Source organism: Balaenoptera ricei, chromosome 2, assembly GCF_028023285.1.
Source record: "Balaenoptera ricei isolate mBalRic1 chromosome 2, mBalRic1.hap2, whole genome shotgun sequence".
Lineage (NCBI taxonomy): Eukaryota > Metazoa > Chordata > Mammalia > Artiodactyla > Balaenopteridae > Balaenoptera > Balaenoptera ricei.
In genome coordinates this window covers 13,803,832-13,822,283 of record NC_082640.1, presented here as the reverse complement: position 1 = coordinate 13,822,283, position 18,452 = coordinate 13,803,832, and the positions used below count along the sequence as shown (strand labels likewise).

The following is an 18,452-nucleotide window of genomic DNA, read 5'->3' as shown; positions in this document are numbered from 1 at the left end:
AAGAAAACTACAGGCCAATATCACTGATGAACATAGATGCAAAAATCCTCAACAAAATACTAGCAAACAGAATCCAACAGCACATTAAAAGGATCATACACCATGATCAAGTGGGGTTTATCCCAGGAATGCAAGGATTCTTCAATATACGCAAATCAATCAATGTGATACACCATATTAACAAATTGAAGGAGAAAAACCATATGATCATCTCAATAGATGCAGAGAAAGCTTTCGACAAAATTCAACACCCATTTATGATAAAAGCCCTGCAGAAAGTAGGCATAGAGGGAACTTTCCTCAACATAATAAAGGCCATATATGACAAACCCACAGCCAACATTGTCCTCAATGGTGAAAAACTGAAACCATTTCCACTAAGATCAGGAACAAGACAAGGTTGCCCACTCTCACCACTATTATTCAACATAGTTTTGGAAGTGTTAGCCACAGCAATCAGAGAAGACAAAGAAATAAAAGGAATCCAAATCGGAAAAGAAGAAGTAAAGCTGTCACTATTTGCAGATGACACGATACTATACATAGAGAATCCTAAAGATGCTGCCAGAAAACTCCTAGAGCTAATCAATGAATTTGGTAAAGTAGCAGGATACAAAATTAATGCACAGAAATCTCTTGCATTTCTATACACTAATGACGAAAAATCTGAAAGTGAAATCAAGAAAACACTCCCGTTTACCATTGCAACAAAAAGAATAAAATATCTAGGAATAAACCTACCTAAGGAGACAAAAGACCTGTATGCAGAAAATTATAAGACACTGATGAAAGAAATTAAAGATGATACAAATAGATGGAGAGATATACCATGTTCCTGGACTGGAAGAATCAACATTGTGAAAATGACTCTACTACCCAAAGCAATCTACAGATTCAATGCAATCCCTATCAAACTACCACTGGCATTTTTCACAGAACTAGAACAAAAAATTTCACAATTTGTATGGAAACACAAAAGACCCCGAATAGCCAAAGCAATCTTGAGAAAGAAAAATGGAGCTGGGGGAATCAGGCTCCCTGACTTCAGACTATATTACAAAGCTTCAGTAATCAAGACAGTTTGGTACTGGCACAAAAACAGAAATACAGATCAATGGAACAGGATAGAAAGCCCAGAGATAAACCCACACACATATGGTCACCTTATCTTTGATAAAGGAGGCAAGCATATACAGTGGAGAAAAGACAGCCTCTTCAATAAGTGGTGCTGGGAAAATTGGACAGGTACATGTAAAAGTATGAAATTAGAACACTCCCTGACACCATGCACAAAAATAAACTCAAAATGGATTAAAGACCTAAGTGTAAGGGCAGACACTATCAAACTCTTAGAGGAAAACATAGGCAGAACACTCTATGACATACATCACAGCAAGATTCTTTTTGACCCAGCTCCCAGAGAAATGGAAATAAGAACACAAATAAACAAATGGGACCTAATGAAACTTAAAAGCTTTTGCACAGCAAAGGAAACCATAAACAAGACCAAAAGACAACCATCAGAATGGGAGAAAATATTTGCAAATGAAGCAACTGACAAAGGATTAATCTCCAAGATTTACAAGCAGCTCATGCAGCTCAATAACAAAAAAACGAACAACCCAATCCAAAAATGGGCAGAAGACCTAAATAGACATTTCTCCAAAGAAGATATACAGATGGCCTACAGACACATGAAAGAATGCTCAACATCATTAATCATTAGAGAAATGCAAATCAAAACTACAATGAGATATCATCTCACACCAGTCAGAATGGCCATCATCAAAAAATCTAGAAACAATAAATGCTGGAGAGGGTGTGGAGGAAAGGGAACACTCTTGCACTGTTGGTGGGAATGTAAATTGATACAGCCACTATGGACAACAGTATGGAGGTTCCTTAAAAAACTACAAATAGAACTACCATACGACCCAGCAATCCCACTACTGGGCATATACCCTGAGAAAACCATAGGTCAAAAAGTGTCATGTACCACAATGTTCATTGCAGCTCTATTTACAATAGCCAGGACATGGAAGCAACCTAAATGTCCATCGACAGATGAATGGATAAAGAAGCTGTGGCACATATATACAATGGAATATTACTCAGCCATAAAAAGAAATGAAATGGAGGTATTTGTAATGAGGTGGATGGAGTTAGAGTCTGTCATACAGAGTGAAGTCAGAAAGAGAAAAACAAATACAGTATGCTAACACATATATACGGAATCTAAGGGAAAAAAAAAAAAAAGGCCATGAAGAACCTAGTGGCAAGACGGGAATAAAGACACAGACCTACTAGAGAATGGACTTGAGGATATGGGGAGGGGGTGGGGTGAGATGTGACAGGGTAAGAGAGTGTCATGGACATATATACACTACCAAATGTAAAATAGATAGCTAGTGGGAAGCAGCCGCATAGCACAGGGAGATCAGCTCGGTGCTTTGTGACCACCTAGAGGGGTGGGATGGGGAGGGTGGGAGGGAGGGAGATGCAAGAGGGAAGAGAAATGGGAACATATTGTATATGTATAACTGATTCACTTTGTTATAAAGCAGAAGCTAACACACCATTGTAAGGCAATTATACTTCAATAAAGATGTTTAAAAAAAAAAAAAAAAAGCAGAGAACTTTTCCCAGTTATGATCAGCCAGAGATGTGACTACAGAATAGTCAGAGAGATGAAACATTGCTGGATCTGAAGAAAGAGGAAGGGGGCCAAGATCCAAGGAGTGTGGAAGGCCTCTAGAAGCTGGAGAAGGAATGCAGCCTTGCTTGATAACCTTGATTTTAGCCCAGTGAGACTCATGTCAGACTCTGACCCATACAACTATAAGATAATACATTTGTGTTTAAGCCACTAAATTTGTGGCCATTTGTTAGAGCAAAAATAGAAAACTAATACTGGGATCATCTAGTCTGACATGTTTTTCTGACAGATAAGGAAAGTAAAACCCTCAAAGTCACACATTTAGGTAGGAGCAGTGTACTCTTTGGGTTTGGAGAGAACATAATTCTCCTCTATTCTCAAACCATGGTCAGTGTCAGGGTAAAGACAGAAAGCTAGACTTTCAGTATATGAAGGGAAATAGCCATCACCATTTTTCTATATATATTGAAAGTGTGAACTGAATGTGTGGTATACTAATACCACAGTTGCTCTTTTCCAGTTTGATTTGGCTAAGTGACTTCTATGCGCTGCAGAAAAGCTTTTACTGTATACCCTTAAAAGCACACAAGTTGTTTTCTAAACTACACATGCTGTGTATTTATATACATTTATAGGCGTGAAGTGACCAGGTATTAAGGGTGTTTACACTGTCTTCTGTGCCCAGATTGGTACCATGCACAGCATTCAGAAATGAAGTTTGAACCAAAAACACTCATATTGGAATTTTTTAAAAAATAGACTTCACCTCCATGAATTCAGTCAACATACTGAGAACCTACTATGTGCCAGGGACTCTTTAAGGTCCTTGGACAGTCATAACAGCGAACAAAACAGATAAAGTCCTTACCCTCATGAAGCTTACATTCTATTGGGGGGACCAGACAGTAAACAAAATGAATATATAAATTAAAGTTAAGTAGTGTTAAATGCTCTGGATAAAGATAAAGCAACGTAAAGGGACAGAACGTATTTGTGTGGGAAAGATGTAGATATAGAAACTTAGACAAAAAGACCAGGGCTGGGAAAATGTCACCTTTAATAGTATGTTCAACTTTTCCTAAAATCAGCAAGAGCTGTCTTTAGTGTTCAATGGAAGACTTCAACATACTGACACTTTAGCCAAGGTTTTTCGTGTTATATAACAATAATGCAAATGAAACAAAGGCTTTCAAAACAAAAATCATTGACATTTTCAGGCTTCCTGTTTACTACTGTTAATACAGCAAGTTGGTGATCAATTGGATAGACTCAGCACTAAATATCAATGGCAACTGCAGCACTGGAGTATTTAAGGACTTTCTAGATTTTGGATGCCTCTCAGATTAAAGGAACTATATGACCCCATGTTAATTTTATCCCTCCTGATATTGAGCTGTGGGTGGTTCAGAAATTACTAATATAGTATTTTCCACATATAGTATATTAAGTACAAGTAACTCCATTTAGAGAGTACCAAAGAAAGCACAAAAAATTTAATTACTGCTGAATTTAAGGGAAAATCCAAATTTAAATAATCAGTTTTAGTTAATACAGTAAGAAAATGTTTAAAACTCACTTTGAAGTGTTTCAAGTTCAGCTCTAGTCAATGCATCTTCCTTTTCCTTCAATCTTGTTTCTTTATATTTAGCATAAAACTGCCCAGCATCCTGAAAAAAGAAGTAACAAATAAATTAACATAAAAGTCAGTTTGCTTTGATGGTATTTTCCACATAACTTCAATTTAAAGCAGTATATTCAGGGATGCGGGTTCAATGCCTGGCTGGGGAACTAAGATCCCACATGCTGCGGGGCAACTAAGCCTGTGCACCACAACTACTAAGCTTGCACACCTCAACGAGAGAGCCCGCATGCCACAAAACACAGAGCCCATGCGCCCTGGAGCCCGTGCACCACAACTAGAGAAGAGAAAATCTGCACGCCACAACTAGAGAGAAACCTGCGTGCCGCAAGGAAGCCATAATGGAAGATCCTGTATGCCGCAACTAAGACCCGATGCAGCCAAAAAAATAAGGAAAGTAAATAAATAAAAATAAAATAAATATTAAAAGAAACTATTTAAAGCAGTATATTCATTTAATAAGTAGTCATCCTCTGTGTTTATGTTTTCAAATTTTATGATGAACAGAAGAAACTGAATAAGCAGTTCTCTATGATTTCTCTATCTTAGAGAATTAATGAAAGCCAGAAACTACATGAGTATAAATATGTTTAAGTAAAGCCTTTACTCTCAGATACGTAAGGAACGTATCCTCTTCCTGTTTTCTTCCATTGTATATTTTCTCAGTATTATGCATAGACAGAGAGCAGAAAAACACACTTGCTGAACTGAATTATTTGATAGCAGAGTAAATTACATTATTGTGACAAACAAAGTACTATTTTCATATTAGTCCCTTAACTCCAAAAGATTTTCAAAATTACTATATGCAAATCTGATTGTGAAACTTCTATGACCACATAGATAGATACAAGTGAAAGTTGTCACTCCACTGAGAGTTGAGGACTGAGGACACATACTGTACACAAATACTTAGGTGTCAAGATACAGTGGCTAAAGTCTCAAGTAGTGGCATATAGGATAGGTAAGACTTTAGCAGAGTACCGAAAAAAGACCAGGCCTTTAATCACAGACATGGAGATAAACAAGTTGGTGCTCTAGGCATATGAAGATGCTGACACTGAAAAGAGCAAAAACAGATAATCTTCCACCACCCCTTGACTCAAACTCCATCTATTCTATAGCAATACTACTTGTAGCTGCCAGGCTACACTGTGCTATGCTTCCATGTCTTTCTGTATGCGTTGCATTCTAGCTAGAACATTTTGCTCCCCTTCCCACTTCTGAAGAACTCCTACTCATCCTTGAAAACCCTATTCAAGCATCACCTCTTTTGCAAGTCTTTCTGACCTTCCCTGGAAGAGTAATTCTCTCCTGTATACTGCTTCTGTATTTAAACACATTTCTATGGTTGCTTGTATCATGCTGTATTCTCTTCTAGAAAATGAGAAATCTGAGACAGGGTTACTTGTATGCTCAGAGCACAGTATCTAGCATCAAACAGGCACTCAATAAGCATTCTTTGAACTGAGCTAGATTGAAATATATGGGAAACCTTGTTAAGAAAGAAGCAAAAGGGCTTGATGACTGACTGGTGTGGAATAAGAAAAAGATATCAAGGATAACTCTAGAGTAATATCCCCAGACTGTACGACTCCTAGAGCATATAAATCATAGACCCGTCTGAGAGGGTTTTATTTCTGCAGGAAATGAAGGAACAAAATCAATCCTTGGATCTACCTCAATTCAGATGTAAATGCATGAACACTTAAACCCTAGAATGGGATTATCTCTTTTCAGTTATGACTGTTCAAATTTAAGCTTTCTCCTGGGGTCTATGTCTCTTGGGGTTATAATAGAACTCTTTTACTTGATAATTAATTAGGGAAATGACAGGGCACTTCTAAAATCACTGAATCAATATAATAAAGATATACCTCTTATTCCTTCCATTCCCACTTTTAGGTTCCTACCTCATTTCTTCTAGAAGGATTTCTACAAGCCCTGGGCCAGCTAAATAATGGCATAATTTGAAGGGCACAGAGGTCATACATCTGACTTATCCTCCCATGCCCATATTTACTTTATTTTTTATTTATTTATTTATTTTTAGTTGCAGTATGTTCCCACAATCTTTAGTTGCAGCATGCAAACTCTTAGTTGAGGCATGCGGGATCTAGTCTCCTGACCAGGGATTGAACCGGGGCCCCCCTATATTGGGAGCGCAGAGTCTTAGACACTGGACCACCAAGGAAGTCCCCATATTTACTTTATTTTTTTAACATTTTTATTGGAGTATAATTGCTTTACAATGATGTGTTAGTTTCTGCTTTATAACAAAGTGAATAAGTTATACATATACATATATCCCCATATCTCTTCCCTCTTGCATCTCCCTCCCTCCCACCCTCCTTATCCCACCCTTCTAGCTGGTCACAAAGCACCGAGCTGATCTCCCTATGCTATGCGACTGCTTCCCACTAGCTATCTATTTTACATTTGGTAGTGTATATATGTCCATGCCACTCTCTCACTTTGTCCCAGCTTACCCTTCCCCCTCTCCATATCCTCAAGTCCATTCTCTACATCTGCATCTTTATTGCCGTCTTGCCCCTAGGTTCTTCATGACCATTTCTTTTTTTTTAGATTCCATATATATGTGTTAGCATCTGGTATTTGTTTTTCTCTTTCTGACTTACTTCACTCTGTATGACAGACTCTAGGTCCATCCACCTCACTACAAATAACTCCATTTCGTTTCTTTTTATGGCTGAGTAATATTCCATTGTATATATGTGCCACATCTTCTTTATCCATTCATCTGTCCATGGACACTTAGGTTGCTTCCATGTCCTGGCTTTGGAAATAGAGCTGTAATGAACATTGTGGTACATGACTCTTTTTGAATTATGGTTTTCTCAGAGTATATGCCCAGTAGTGGGATTGCCGGGTTGTATGGTAGTTCTAATTTTAGTTTTTTAAGGAACCTCTATACTGTTCTCCATAGTGGCTGTATCAATTTACATTCCCACCAACAGTGCAAGAGGATTCCCTTTTCTCCACACCCTCTCCAGCATTTATTGTTTGTAGATGTTTTGATGATGGCCATTCTGACCGGTGTGAGGTGATATCGCATTGTAGTTTTGATTTGCATTTCTCTAATGATTAATGATGTTGAGCATTCTTTCATGTGTTTGTTGGCAATCTGTATATCTTCTTTGGAGAAATGTCTGTTTAGGTCTTCTGCCCATTTTTGGATTGGGTTGTTTGTTTTTTTGATATTGAGCTGCATGAGCTGCTTGTAAATTTTGCATATTAATCCTTTGTCAGTTGCTTCATTTGCAAATACTTTCTCCCATTCTGAGGGTTGTCTTTTCATCTTGTTTATGGTTTCCTTTGCTGTGCAAAAGCTTTTAAGTTTCATTAGGTCCCATTTGTTTATTTGTGTTTTTATTTCCATTTCTCTAGGAGCTGGGTCAAAAAGAATCTTGCTGTGATGTATGTCATAGAGTGTTCTGCCTATGTTTTCCTCTAAGAGTTTGACAGTGTCTGGCCTTACATTTAGGTCTTTAATCCATTTTGAGTTTATTTTTGTGTATGGTGTTAGGGAGTGTTCTAATTTCATTCTTTTACATGTAGCTGTCCAGTTTTCCCAGCACCACTTATTGAAGAGACTGTCTTTTCTCCACTGTATATTCTTGCCTCCTTTATCAAAGATAAGGTGACCATATGTGCATGGGTTTATCTCTGGGCTTTCTATCCTGTTCCACTGATCTATAGTTCTGTTTTTGTGCCAGTACCATACTGTCTTGATTACTGTAGATTATAGTCTGAAGTCCAGGAGCCTGATTCCTCCAGCTCTGTTTTTCTTTCTCAAGATTACTTTGGCTATTTGGGGTCTTTTGTGTTTCCATACACATTGTGAAATTCTTTGTTCTAGTTCTGTGAAAAATGCCAGTGGTAGTTTGATAGGGATTGCATTGAATCTGTAGATTGCTTTGGGTAGTATAGTCATTTTCACAATGTTGACTCTTCCAATCCAAGAACATGGTATATCTCTCCATCTATTTGTATCATCTTTAATTTCTTTCATCAGTGTCTTATAGTTTTCTGCATTCAGGTCTTTTGTCTCCCTAGGGAGGTTTATTCCTAGGTATTTTATTCTTTTTGTTGCAGTGGTAAATGGGAGTGTTTTCTTAATTTCACTTTCAGATTTTTCATCATTAGTGTATAGGAATGCAAGAGATTTCTCTGCATTAATTTTGTATCCTGCTACTTTACCAAATTCATTGATTAGCTCTAGTAGTTTTCTGGTAGCATCTTTAGGATTCTCTATGTACAGTATCGTGTCATCTGCAAACAGTGACAGCTTTACTTCTTCTTTTCCGATTTGGATTCCTTTTATTTCTTTTTCTTCTCTGATTGTTGTGGCTAAAACTTCCAAAACTATGTTGAATAATAGTGGTGAGAGTGGGCAACCTTGTCTTGTTCCTGATCTTAGTGGAAATGGTTTCAGTTTTTCACCACTGAGGACGATGTTGGCTGTGGGTTTGTCATATATGGCCTTTATTATGTTGAGGTAACTTCTCTCTGTGCCTACTTTCTAGAGGGTTTTTATCATAAATGGTGTTAAATTTTGTCAAAAGCTTTCTCTGCATCTATTGAGATGATCATATGGTTTTTCTCCTTCAATTTGTTAATATGGTGTATCACGTTGATTGATTTGCGTATATTGAAGAATCCTTGCATTCCTGGGATAAACCCCACTTGATCATGGTGTATGATCCTTTTAATGTGCTGTTGGATTCTGTTTGCTAGTATTGTGTTGAGGATTTTTGCATCTATGTTCATCAGTGATATTGGTCTGTAGTTTTTTTGTGTGACATCTTTGTCTGGTTTTGGTATCAGGGTGATGGTGACCTCGTAAAATGAGTTTGGGAGTGTTCCTCCCTCTGCTACATTTAGGAAGAGTTTGAGGAGGATAGGTGTTAGCTCTTCTCTAAATGTTTGATAGAATTTGCCTGTGAAGCCACCTGGTCCTGGGCTTTTGTTTGTTGGAAGATTTTTAATCACAGTTTCAATTTCAGTGCTTGTGATTGGTCTGTTCATATTTTCTATTTCTTCCTGGTTCAGTCTCAGAAGGTTGTACATTTCTAAGAATTTTGTCCATTTCTTCCAGGTTGTCCATTTTATTGGCATATAGTTGCTTGTAGTAATCTCTCATGATCCTTTGTATTTCTGCAGTGTCAGTTGTTACTTCTCCTTTTTCATTTCTAATTCTATTGATTTGAGTCTTCTCCCTTTTTTTCTTGATGAGTCTGGCTAATGGTTTATCAATTTTGTTTACCTGCTCAAAGAACCAGCTTTTAGTTTTATTGAACTTTGCTATCATTTCCTTCCTTTCTTTTTCATTTATTTCTGATCTGATCTTTATGATTTCTTTCCTTCTGCTAATTTTGGGGGTTTTTGTTCTTCTTTCTCTAATTGCTTTAGGTGTAAGGTTAGGTTGTTTATTTGAGATGTTTCTTGTTTCTTAAGGTAGGATTGTATTGCTATAAACTTCCCTCTTAGAACTGCTTTTGCTGCATCCATAGGTTTTGAGTCATCGTGTTTTCACTGTCACTTGTTTCTAGGTATTTTTTGATTTCCTCTTTGATTTCTTCAGTGATCCCTTGGTTACCCATATTTACTTTAAATTTCAACAGAGTTTTGGTTAAGAATTTATGGTCCCTTAACACTCCCTGCACCCCCAAAATCTCAACCCTGGAAAAGTCTTATTTTATATTAAACCATATCAATCATTCGTTCCTCAGTATGAATGAATGAATAGGCTTATTAGCTTCTTTCCAGAGAGTAATTTTTAATAGTAGGGAAAAGGTCAGGAAGGCACTGGCTCCTTAGGGAAGTAGGAAGGGTTGCACCATGTAAGAAAAGAAGGGCACAGATAAGTTATTTATGAGGTGTGAAAGAAGACGAGTTGAAATCAAACACCACAGTATAATAGAATGAGATAGAATATAGTGATGAAGAGGGCAGATTTTAGAGTCAGGCTGCCTGGATTAAGATCTCGGCTTTGCCATCTCACTAGCCATGTGACATTCAGCATTACCTCACTTTCCTATGGGCGAATTTTCTCACCCATCTAACGGGGATAATACGAGTACCTAACTCATAGAGCTGTTGGAAAGATTAAATGTGTTAATATATGGGAAACACTTAGAATAACATCTTGCACACAGTTAGGCCTTATATATGGTACCTATTTTTATTATTACTTCATCATTTTGCCAAGAACCTTATTCTCCACCACAAAGACAGGGTGAGTTTTTCTGCTTCATAGTAAACCAAAACTCCTGCAGAATCCTGCATCTTCTCGCTTACACGACTTCTCTTTACATGAACCCTCTTCACCTCAGTGCAAAAACCTTTTGCTGGACAATCCCTTCCTAGTGGTCCTAACAAATCTGAACATTTCTCTGCTAATGTTTCTTCCTTCTGCTGCAGCACAGAATTCCACTAAAAATTCCTTTTGGAAATACGCATTAGATTCAAAAACACACTTATCTGAGGATTGCAATGCACCCAATCACCTTAACCTACTCCATCTAATTCCAAGAGTTTTAACACATTCCCTAGTCTCACTCACTGTTTGTTCTAGGCAAAGAAACCTATCTCCCTTTTGCCCCATTTCTAAGCATTTATTTAAATGTTCCTCATGCTTTTTCTTTCCTTCATATCTTGTTTGTACTTGCAAATTATAATTACAATATGCCCACTCTAGAAAGCATTACTTCTTTAATAAACCTACGATCTCAAATAATTCTACTGTACTCAACAAACTCTTTGTTCCAACCATCCTTCTGTAGAGTTTGGTGTCCCATACTTTAAGATGCACTGACAAACTGGAAGACTTTAAAAGGAAAGTGATCAAATGGTGAGGGGCCTTGAAACTATATACATATATATACACTCAGATTACTTTCTATTATAGGTTATTATAAGATATTGAATATAGTTCCCTGTGCTATATAGTAAATCCTTTTTGCATATCTACTTTATGTATAGTAGTTTATATCTGTTAACCTCATACTCCTAATTTATCCCTCCCCTCCTCCCTTTCCCCTTTGGTAACCGTACGTCTGTCTTCTGTGTCTGTGAATCTGGGCTTGAAACTGTATTTAAAAGGGAATGGAAATGAGAAGATTCGGGATAAGTTTTGATTTTGGATAAATACAAAAAAGAGCTTGCTGATAATTAAAATCACCTGAAAATGAAACAGACTGGCTTTGCAGGTAATATTCAAGAAAGACCAGGCCGGTGACAGGGGTGGTGGGTAGGGATTGGGGTGTCATGTATTCAAAAGAGGTTGAATAAGAGCAGTTGTTTGCAACCTTCCCCCCCCCCCCCATTCCCCATTCCTTAAGAGAAGCTAATTCATGTGAATACCACTGTTAAGTAGGGAAAATAAACACAAAATCTCATTTTGAGTCCAGAATAAGCCCCAGTTTACCTGCACAGGAAAGGATAAATTTCTTGTGGATAAACTTCTCATCCATCTTTGGAGACACTGCCTGGCACATAATAGATGCTTAATAAGTATTCAATGAGTGAATGAATGCTTAATCAATCAGGGCTCTGGACTGCCTAGGTTTAGCTGCATAATACTGTATTAAAGCTACAGAGTTTACACTGTTCCAAACAGAGAGTTCTTATCCTCGAGGAGCTTATAATCCTTATGGATGGAACATGAGGAAAAGCTTTTACTCTAGAATCAACTCTCTTAATACTTAAAATTTCTTGGAGGGCTCAAAGCTTGTCTGCATAGACACCAAGCAGAGGACTGATTTTACATTATAGAACTATGACTTAAAGAATTTACATATTATGAGTGGTTCTTTATCTAATTGTAGAGCATGGGCTCCTGCACGAGAAGGTGTTTAAAAAGTAATATTTATTTATACTTATTTACTGAACCACTATTATATGTGTTGTACTTTGTTAGGATATATGGGGGTTACATGATAAGACTAGCAGTTGCCCTTGAAGCATATGTAAAAATATCTATGAATATCAACCAAAATAAGGAATATAAACTACATGAGAACAGGAATTTTGGTCTTTTTTAGAAAATTTTTTGTATTTCCAGAGCCTAAAAGAATACTTGGCACATAGTAAGCACTCAGTAAATATTTGCTTTGTAAAGCAACCATAATCTGATAAAAACTAATTTAAAAAATAGAGTAAAAAAAAATTTTGCTGAATGAATTATTGAAAGAGAGAGTGGTGCTCTCCCAACATTCTATTTGTTTCCCCACATTCCCTTATTCTCTTGAAATTAGGTGGGGTTATGGGACTAGTTCTGGATGGGCTGCGGTTAGAAATATCATGTGTCATTTCAAACCCAACATCAAAAAACTTGTGCAATCCTCCAGATCTCTACTCTTGCCACAGGGACCAAGGAAGCCACATGCTCCAGATGCGAACAGCTAGAAGATGGTGAAGACGTCATTATTCTGGGTCCCTAAATGGCTAGTTAGAGCAGAATGTCCCTTTTCCCACCAACCAGTGATAGATAAGTGGCATACACTGGAAAAAAAATTTTAAGTCACTGAAATTTCAGGATGATCTGTACCATAGTCTATCCTGATTAATACAAATAGTAAGTGCTATGAAGTTAGTACAGAGAATATACAATGGGAAATTTTCAGTTGGCCTGATCAAGAAAGGTTTCATAATGATGATGACAATTTAGCTAAGCCTTGAAGATGTAGTATTCCCAAGGTTAGTTAGCTACAAGATGGAAGTCATCCCTTATAAACCTTTCTTTTTAACTCTATTGACATAGTTTATCTAAGTGATAAAGATAACATGCTGAGCTGGCAGTGCTCGTCATGTTTTGGTTTTCTTTTACTTCTCCATATAAACCTTAAAATATTAAACAATCCAAAAAAAATCTTAGGAAAGAAAGGAATTGATTTAGAGTGGTACAAGCAGGGAAATAGTACCACCTGTCCTAAAGGGAATAGGGAACATTTCTCTTTGACTGTGTGACAGCACAAATCTCTTGTTTGAAGCTTACATATAACCTTCAACACAGGAGAATATCGTTAAGTGCATTTCTGAAAATCTGCCCATAAATTCAACTGCTCTATATCAAATTTTGTTCTCCAACTGACTTGTAATCTCAGAATTAGATATAATGTGTAATTACATATAATGTATAAAATTACAATGAAGAATACAGGAAAACTTTTAAATTTCATACTCTGAATAAGAGTAAATTTTCTTGTACAGAATGATAATAACACTAAATTCACAAGAAGTAATAAAAATAAAGAAGAAAACAAGAAGCTCAGCTTTCCTCTGCCTGAGTCAGTAGTATTCAAAGAGATGGAAGGCCCAAAGCAACTTTTCCCATTTGTGCTAAGAGACAGAAGACACCACAGAAGTCATCTATTCAGCCCCAACTCAAGGCAAGAATCCTTCTACAACTTTTATAACAATTACAGTCTGCCTCAATATTCGTATAGAGAATGTAAGATCAGACAGCTTATTCACTCACCATAACATATCTAGCTTATTATCCAGCTGTTGAAAAAATTTATTCTTTCTTAGCTTTTATATTTCTTATATTTTAAATTTATTTTTGTCTGCTTTAAGTTTCATTTCTACCATTGACTAGTAGTGTCACTTTGGGCAAAGTGTCTCACCAATCTGAGTCTTAAACTTATTTTTCATCTACAAAATATGGAACTGATGAGACTATGCATCTCTAACATCCTACCTAACTAACATTTTGTGATTTTAAAATCTTTTCTACAAAACTCTATATTCTGCCTTCGGACCTCCGCATAATTGCATCTTATGGCCTCCTTTCAGAGGGTAGAAGGAATGGAATCTTTGTTATGTTGTGAGGCCTTTCCAGTTTTCCTGTATCCCTTTGTCCTTCCGTAGCAGTAGAGTTTCAGCCTTATAAAAATTCAGACGAGTTTTTCCAACCTTTTTCATTTGTTTACGTATTCCCTATGTAAAGTATGTTTGTATGCAAAATTTTTCAAAAAGTTATGTGAGTACTGAAAGTAAGCTTCCTCATCCCTTGGAAAATCTGTGTTTAACTCTGAGTAGAAGGGCAGGCAACTGAGCTTGCTACAAATGCCTCCTAGCCTTTTAGAAGCTTTTCTCCCTGCTAATTAGCTGTGAATGTTTTGTTTATTTGGTTTCTGTCCCAGCAAGCAGAAGCAAAGGGGCTAGAAATGAAGGGCCCTGACTGTAGAGAGGGTGACCTCCAGGCTTGTCCACAGTTGTAGTTTCCATGGAAGAAGCTTCTTGGGAGGGAGGATGCCTCCACTTATAAATAGTTGTATAAAGTACAGTATTCCATTTACTCTCTTAGGCAACTTTTATTTTAATTTTTTAAGGTAAAAGTCATAGCACTACAGAAAAGATTACTCTATTTTCTCAGCCACTGCTCCTCAGCAACCTATAAATCCTGATAGGGTGGAGATATGCATGCTGGAAATTTCCTACAATAATTTCTAGTCTAACTGTGTTCATATTAGATCAGCTTGGTAGTGAGAAAAGATGGGACTGGGACTTAACAATGAGAAAGATTAACAACCTTAGGCAATGCACACATAAAGGAGTTGTACATTTTATAAATTACATTACTGAGAAATGTAACATAGCAGGTAGAGAGAAATTTAAATGGTGAGTTCATAGAAAATCAAACAAACTATTAAGCAAATAAATTCTGAATACTGAAGACCTTTTTCATCTCAGAAAATGTAGAGAACTATGAACTATGATTTCGGTTGGTAATCACTTGGGATATTTGGTACTTACTGATTTTGTATGAGAAATCAGTGGTGTTAAGGACCTAAATTATCATGGGCCCAAATAAATGAAGCTCCAACACAAACAGGCAGTGACAAAAATAAGATAAGTTATAAGAGTTAAAATTAAAATATGCACATAGCATTGGTTATATTTCATCAGTTGTTTGCTACCCTCATGGCTATGAATATGTTTCAGAACATATACGGTCAATTAAAAAATATCCAAGAAGGGCATTTTGGAGGTCAGAAAAATTTCTTGGGGTTATAGGCTGAATATAGTCAACATGGAAGACTGGATTAGTCAGATTCCAAGAGATTGTGTACTCCCTTCAAACTATCGTGAAAAAAGAAGCACTGGTAAGATATGAAAGTGTCACTAGGGCTATACTTTTAATGTTAAAATTAAATTCTAGCCTCAAAGCACACTATGCCCCTCCTGATATAGGCCAAGTTCCTTGTTATATTCTAATTCACATTCCATGTCTTCAGTTGATCATTCCACCTGCCGTTTTCGCTGTCTAAACACATTCTTCTCAAGTTTCCCAAGCTTCCGGTCATGCATTTTACTCCTCTCTAAAGTTCTCTCATCTCTCTATGGACATCAATTTACAAACGCTCTCCACATTCTTCTTCTATGGTTTCTCATTTGACTTTTTACTTCTCTGCCTATGTGGGTACATGAATGATATAGGGACATACATTTTGCTAAATATAGTAATATCCATACATCTTTCCCTTCAATATTTTCCAATCTAGGAAATGTTTGTTATTAACTTAACATCAAATATTTTACACATATCAAGTATAATCATTTTCAGTTACTGGCCTCATTCTTCTAGTCTACCAAATCTTATAATTCTTTCAATATATTTTTCAGAACAAAGGAAAGGAACAAAACCCAGTGCTGGAGGTAATAAAGACCTTCTCAAAAAGCAAGGGGAGCTATCAAAGAAATACTTCTACCTCTGCCCTGCTTGATCACAGAACCACTTTGAGTATTTTCTGCCCACTATGTACTTTAACTTTCTCATTCCTAACAATGTATACGTATCTTTGACAGACATGTGCGATGGAAACACTCTGCTGTCTCAATGTCCTTTAACAGATTTGTCAGATTTATCTATTGGAGTATAAATTCCTAAATGGCTATATTCAGAGTCTGGAGACCTGGGATATAGTCTTAGATGATAGCAATGGGCTATGTGGAATTTTCTTTTTTCTTCTTTTTTAAAAAGCAGTTGTACAATGTTTTCCTCAGGTTTCTTCCAGTCCTAATACGTATGATTACATGGGAGTTACTGTATCTATCAAATTATTTTTGTACACAAACTAGTACACAGAGTGGGTACTTCACTGTCAAGTGTCTATTCATCTTTCAAGACTCAATTCAAGTGGCTCCTCTTTTCAGTTTTCCTTGGTTATCCTAAATAGAAACAATCTTACTTCTCTGAACATCTACAGAAGTCATTGTTTATACTACATATATGAAGCTTATATACCATATTGTGTCCCAATTATTTTCATTCATGTGATATAACCTCTACCTGACTGTAAGGTCCAAGAAAGCATATTCATCTCTATAGCCTCTTGTTCTGATACTGTGTTTAATAAATTTTTATTGAACCTGCTAAACTGTTTTTCTAAAAATATAACCAGAAGAAGTTTTATACATCAAATAACTACGATATAACTATTCTCATCTGTAATTTTTTTGGGAAAGGGATAGAAAAGAATTTAGGTAAAGTAAGTAGGCAACAAGGAATTTTCTTAGAGATTGTAGATACTAAGTAATAAACAGTGAACTTAGGAGCATAAGCTGAACCAGAACTGCCACTTTTTCAAATCCTACTGGATAACCAACATATATGCATGTGAAGTGTAATAAAGGAATGGGTATTTAGAGGAAGAGTGGGAGGAAAACAGCTGAAGATGAAGAGCTGTTGATATGACAAGGACAAAATTTGGGTACCAGTTCTGCTAGTGTGAGGCCATTTGCTGGAAGTCTCTGAATCTCCCACTTTTAGCTTGGATACTCCATCTTATCCAACAGCTGTCTGCTTACACAGAATATCTGCAGCTCAGTTTTAATGAACTTTCCATGAAATTCAAGGGATTCACACACGGAAGTAAAACTCCCTTAACTGATACCTATTTAACTAACTGTATGCTTATATGAGCTGGTTGTATTAGCTCTTAAACCTATTTGTGTCAGTGATACATGTTACTGTAATTATACGATTCAATTAAATATTATATTAAAAAGATGAAAACTGAGTAGAAAATGACAGTTGTTTCTATGAAAACCAAGTGGATGCTTTGGAAAGCTCAATGAAAGAGTTGCTAAAAATGCTGTTAACTAGATGTAAATAAGTCGATGATGAAAGACTGAGTGACGGATATCATACAAATCTCTAAGGCTTACACAACTACATTGCTTCACAAGAGCATGATTTAACTCTTCTTTAGAGAAATCAACTGGAAATTTGTCCTTAAAGAAACCAAGATGATAGGTATGGTTTACGCAAGAAAAAGGACTCCTACTTAAAAATAAAACAGTGGCCTTGTATCACAAGAGTGGTGAAGAAAATGTTGAAGGTCATGTGTATCATTTTTTTATATTGAGGGCTCTAGTAGGGCTCTTTTATCACCACTGTGCCAGTTACTAATCCAGACTGCTTCGGGTAAAAAGGGCTTCCTCTAAATTTCATAAATACCTTATTTAAGAAGATCTCATAGAAGTGTCACATGAAAATTTCAGTGTTGTAGATAAGGCATATGTATTCACATTACACGATTTTATGAATGATAAATTAATACAAAGGTCAAAGCAGATAAAAAAAAGCAGACAATCTAATCTTAATAGCAACTATTCAGTATTGCTTTGCTGATGCTTATGAAAGTATAAGCTATATGTTTATCAACCTAAAATACTTTCACTATTACAATTTGTATCAGAGTCTACTATATTACATTATTTTGTTAGTGAACATGAGAAAAACTTTAAACTTCAAACTGATTCAACAGTTTAAGAAAGTTTCTGAAGAGGCTAAAACGTTTTTATAAAATTCCTTATTTTTGTAAGCTTTCTACAAATTTGTGATGAGGCAAAACAATAACATGTAAATCTAAGCCATCTTAATATATTGATTCTGTTTTTGCAAATTACTCCACGCTAACCAAGAAATATGTTAATTTTACCAAGTAAACTTTGTTTCAAATGACTTAGATTAAAATTACAAAGAAGTGTTTCAGACTGACATTTTATGTGATATTTTATTTATACTGCCTCATGACTATACTTTTAAATTCATCTACATTCTGGTTTGCCTACTGCACAGATTCTAAAGCCGGCAAAAAATAATCATTCTTTAAAAAATATAGG

At 36.3% G+C, this 18,452-nt stretch overlaps 1 protein-coding gene across 2 annotated transcripts in view; it reads right to left on the bottom strand.

Moving 5' to 3' along the window:
- Positions 1-18,452, bottom strand: part of DNAJC1 (DnaJ heat shock protein family (Hsp40) member C1) — a 360,201-nt gene that overhangs the window by 101,085 nt on the left and 240,664 nt on the right. For both annotated transcript variants that reach the window (XM_059911166.1, XM_059911157.1), the window contains exon 7: positions 4,233-4,323. In XM_059911166.1, the coding sequence (XP_059767149.1) occupies positions 4,233-4,323 (91 nt within the window). The remainder of the gene's footprint in view (positions 1-4,232; positions 4,324-18,452) is intronic.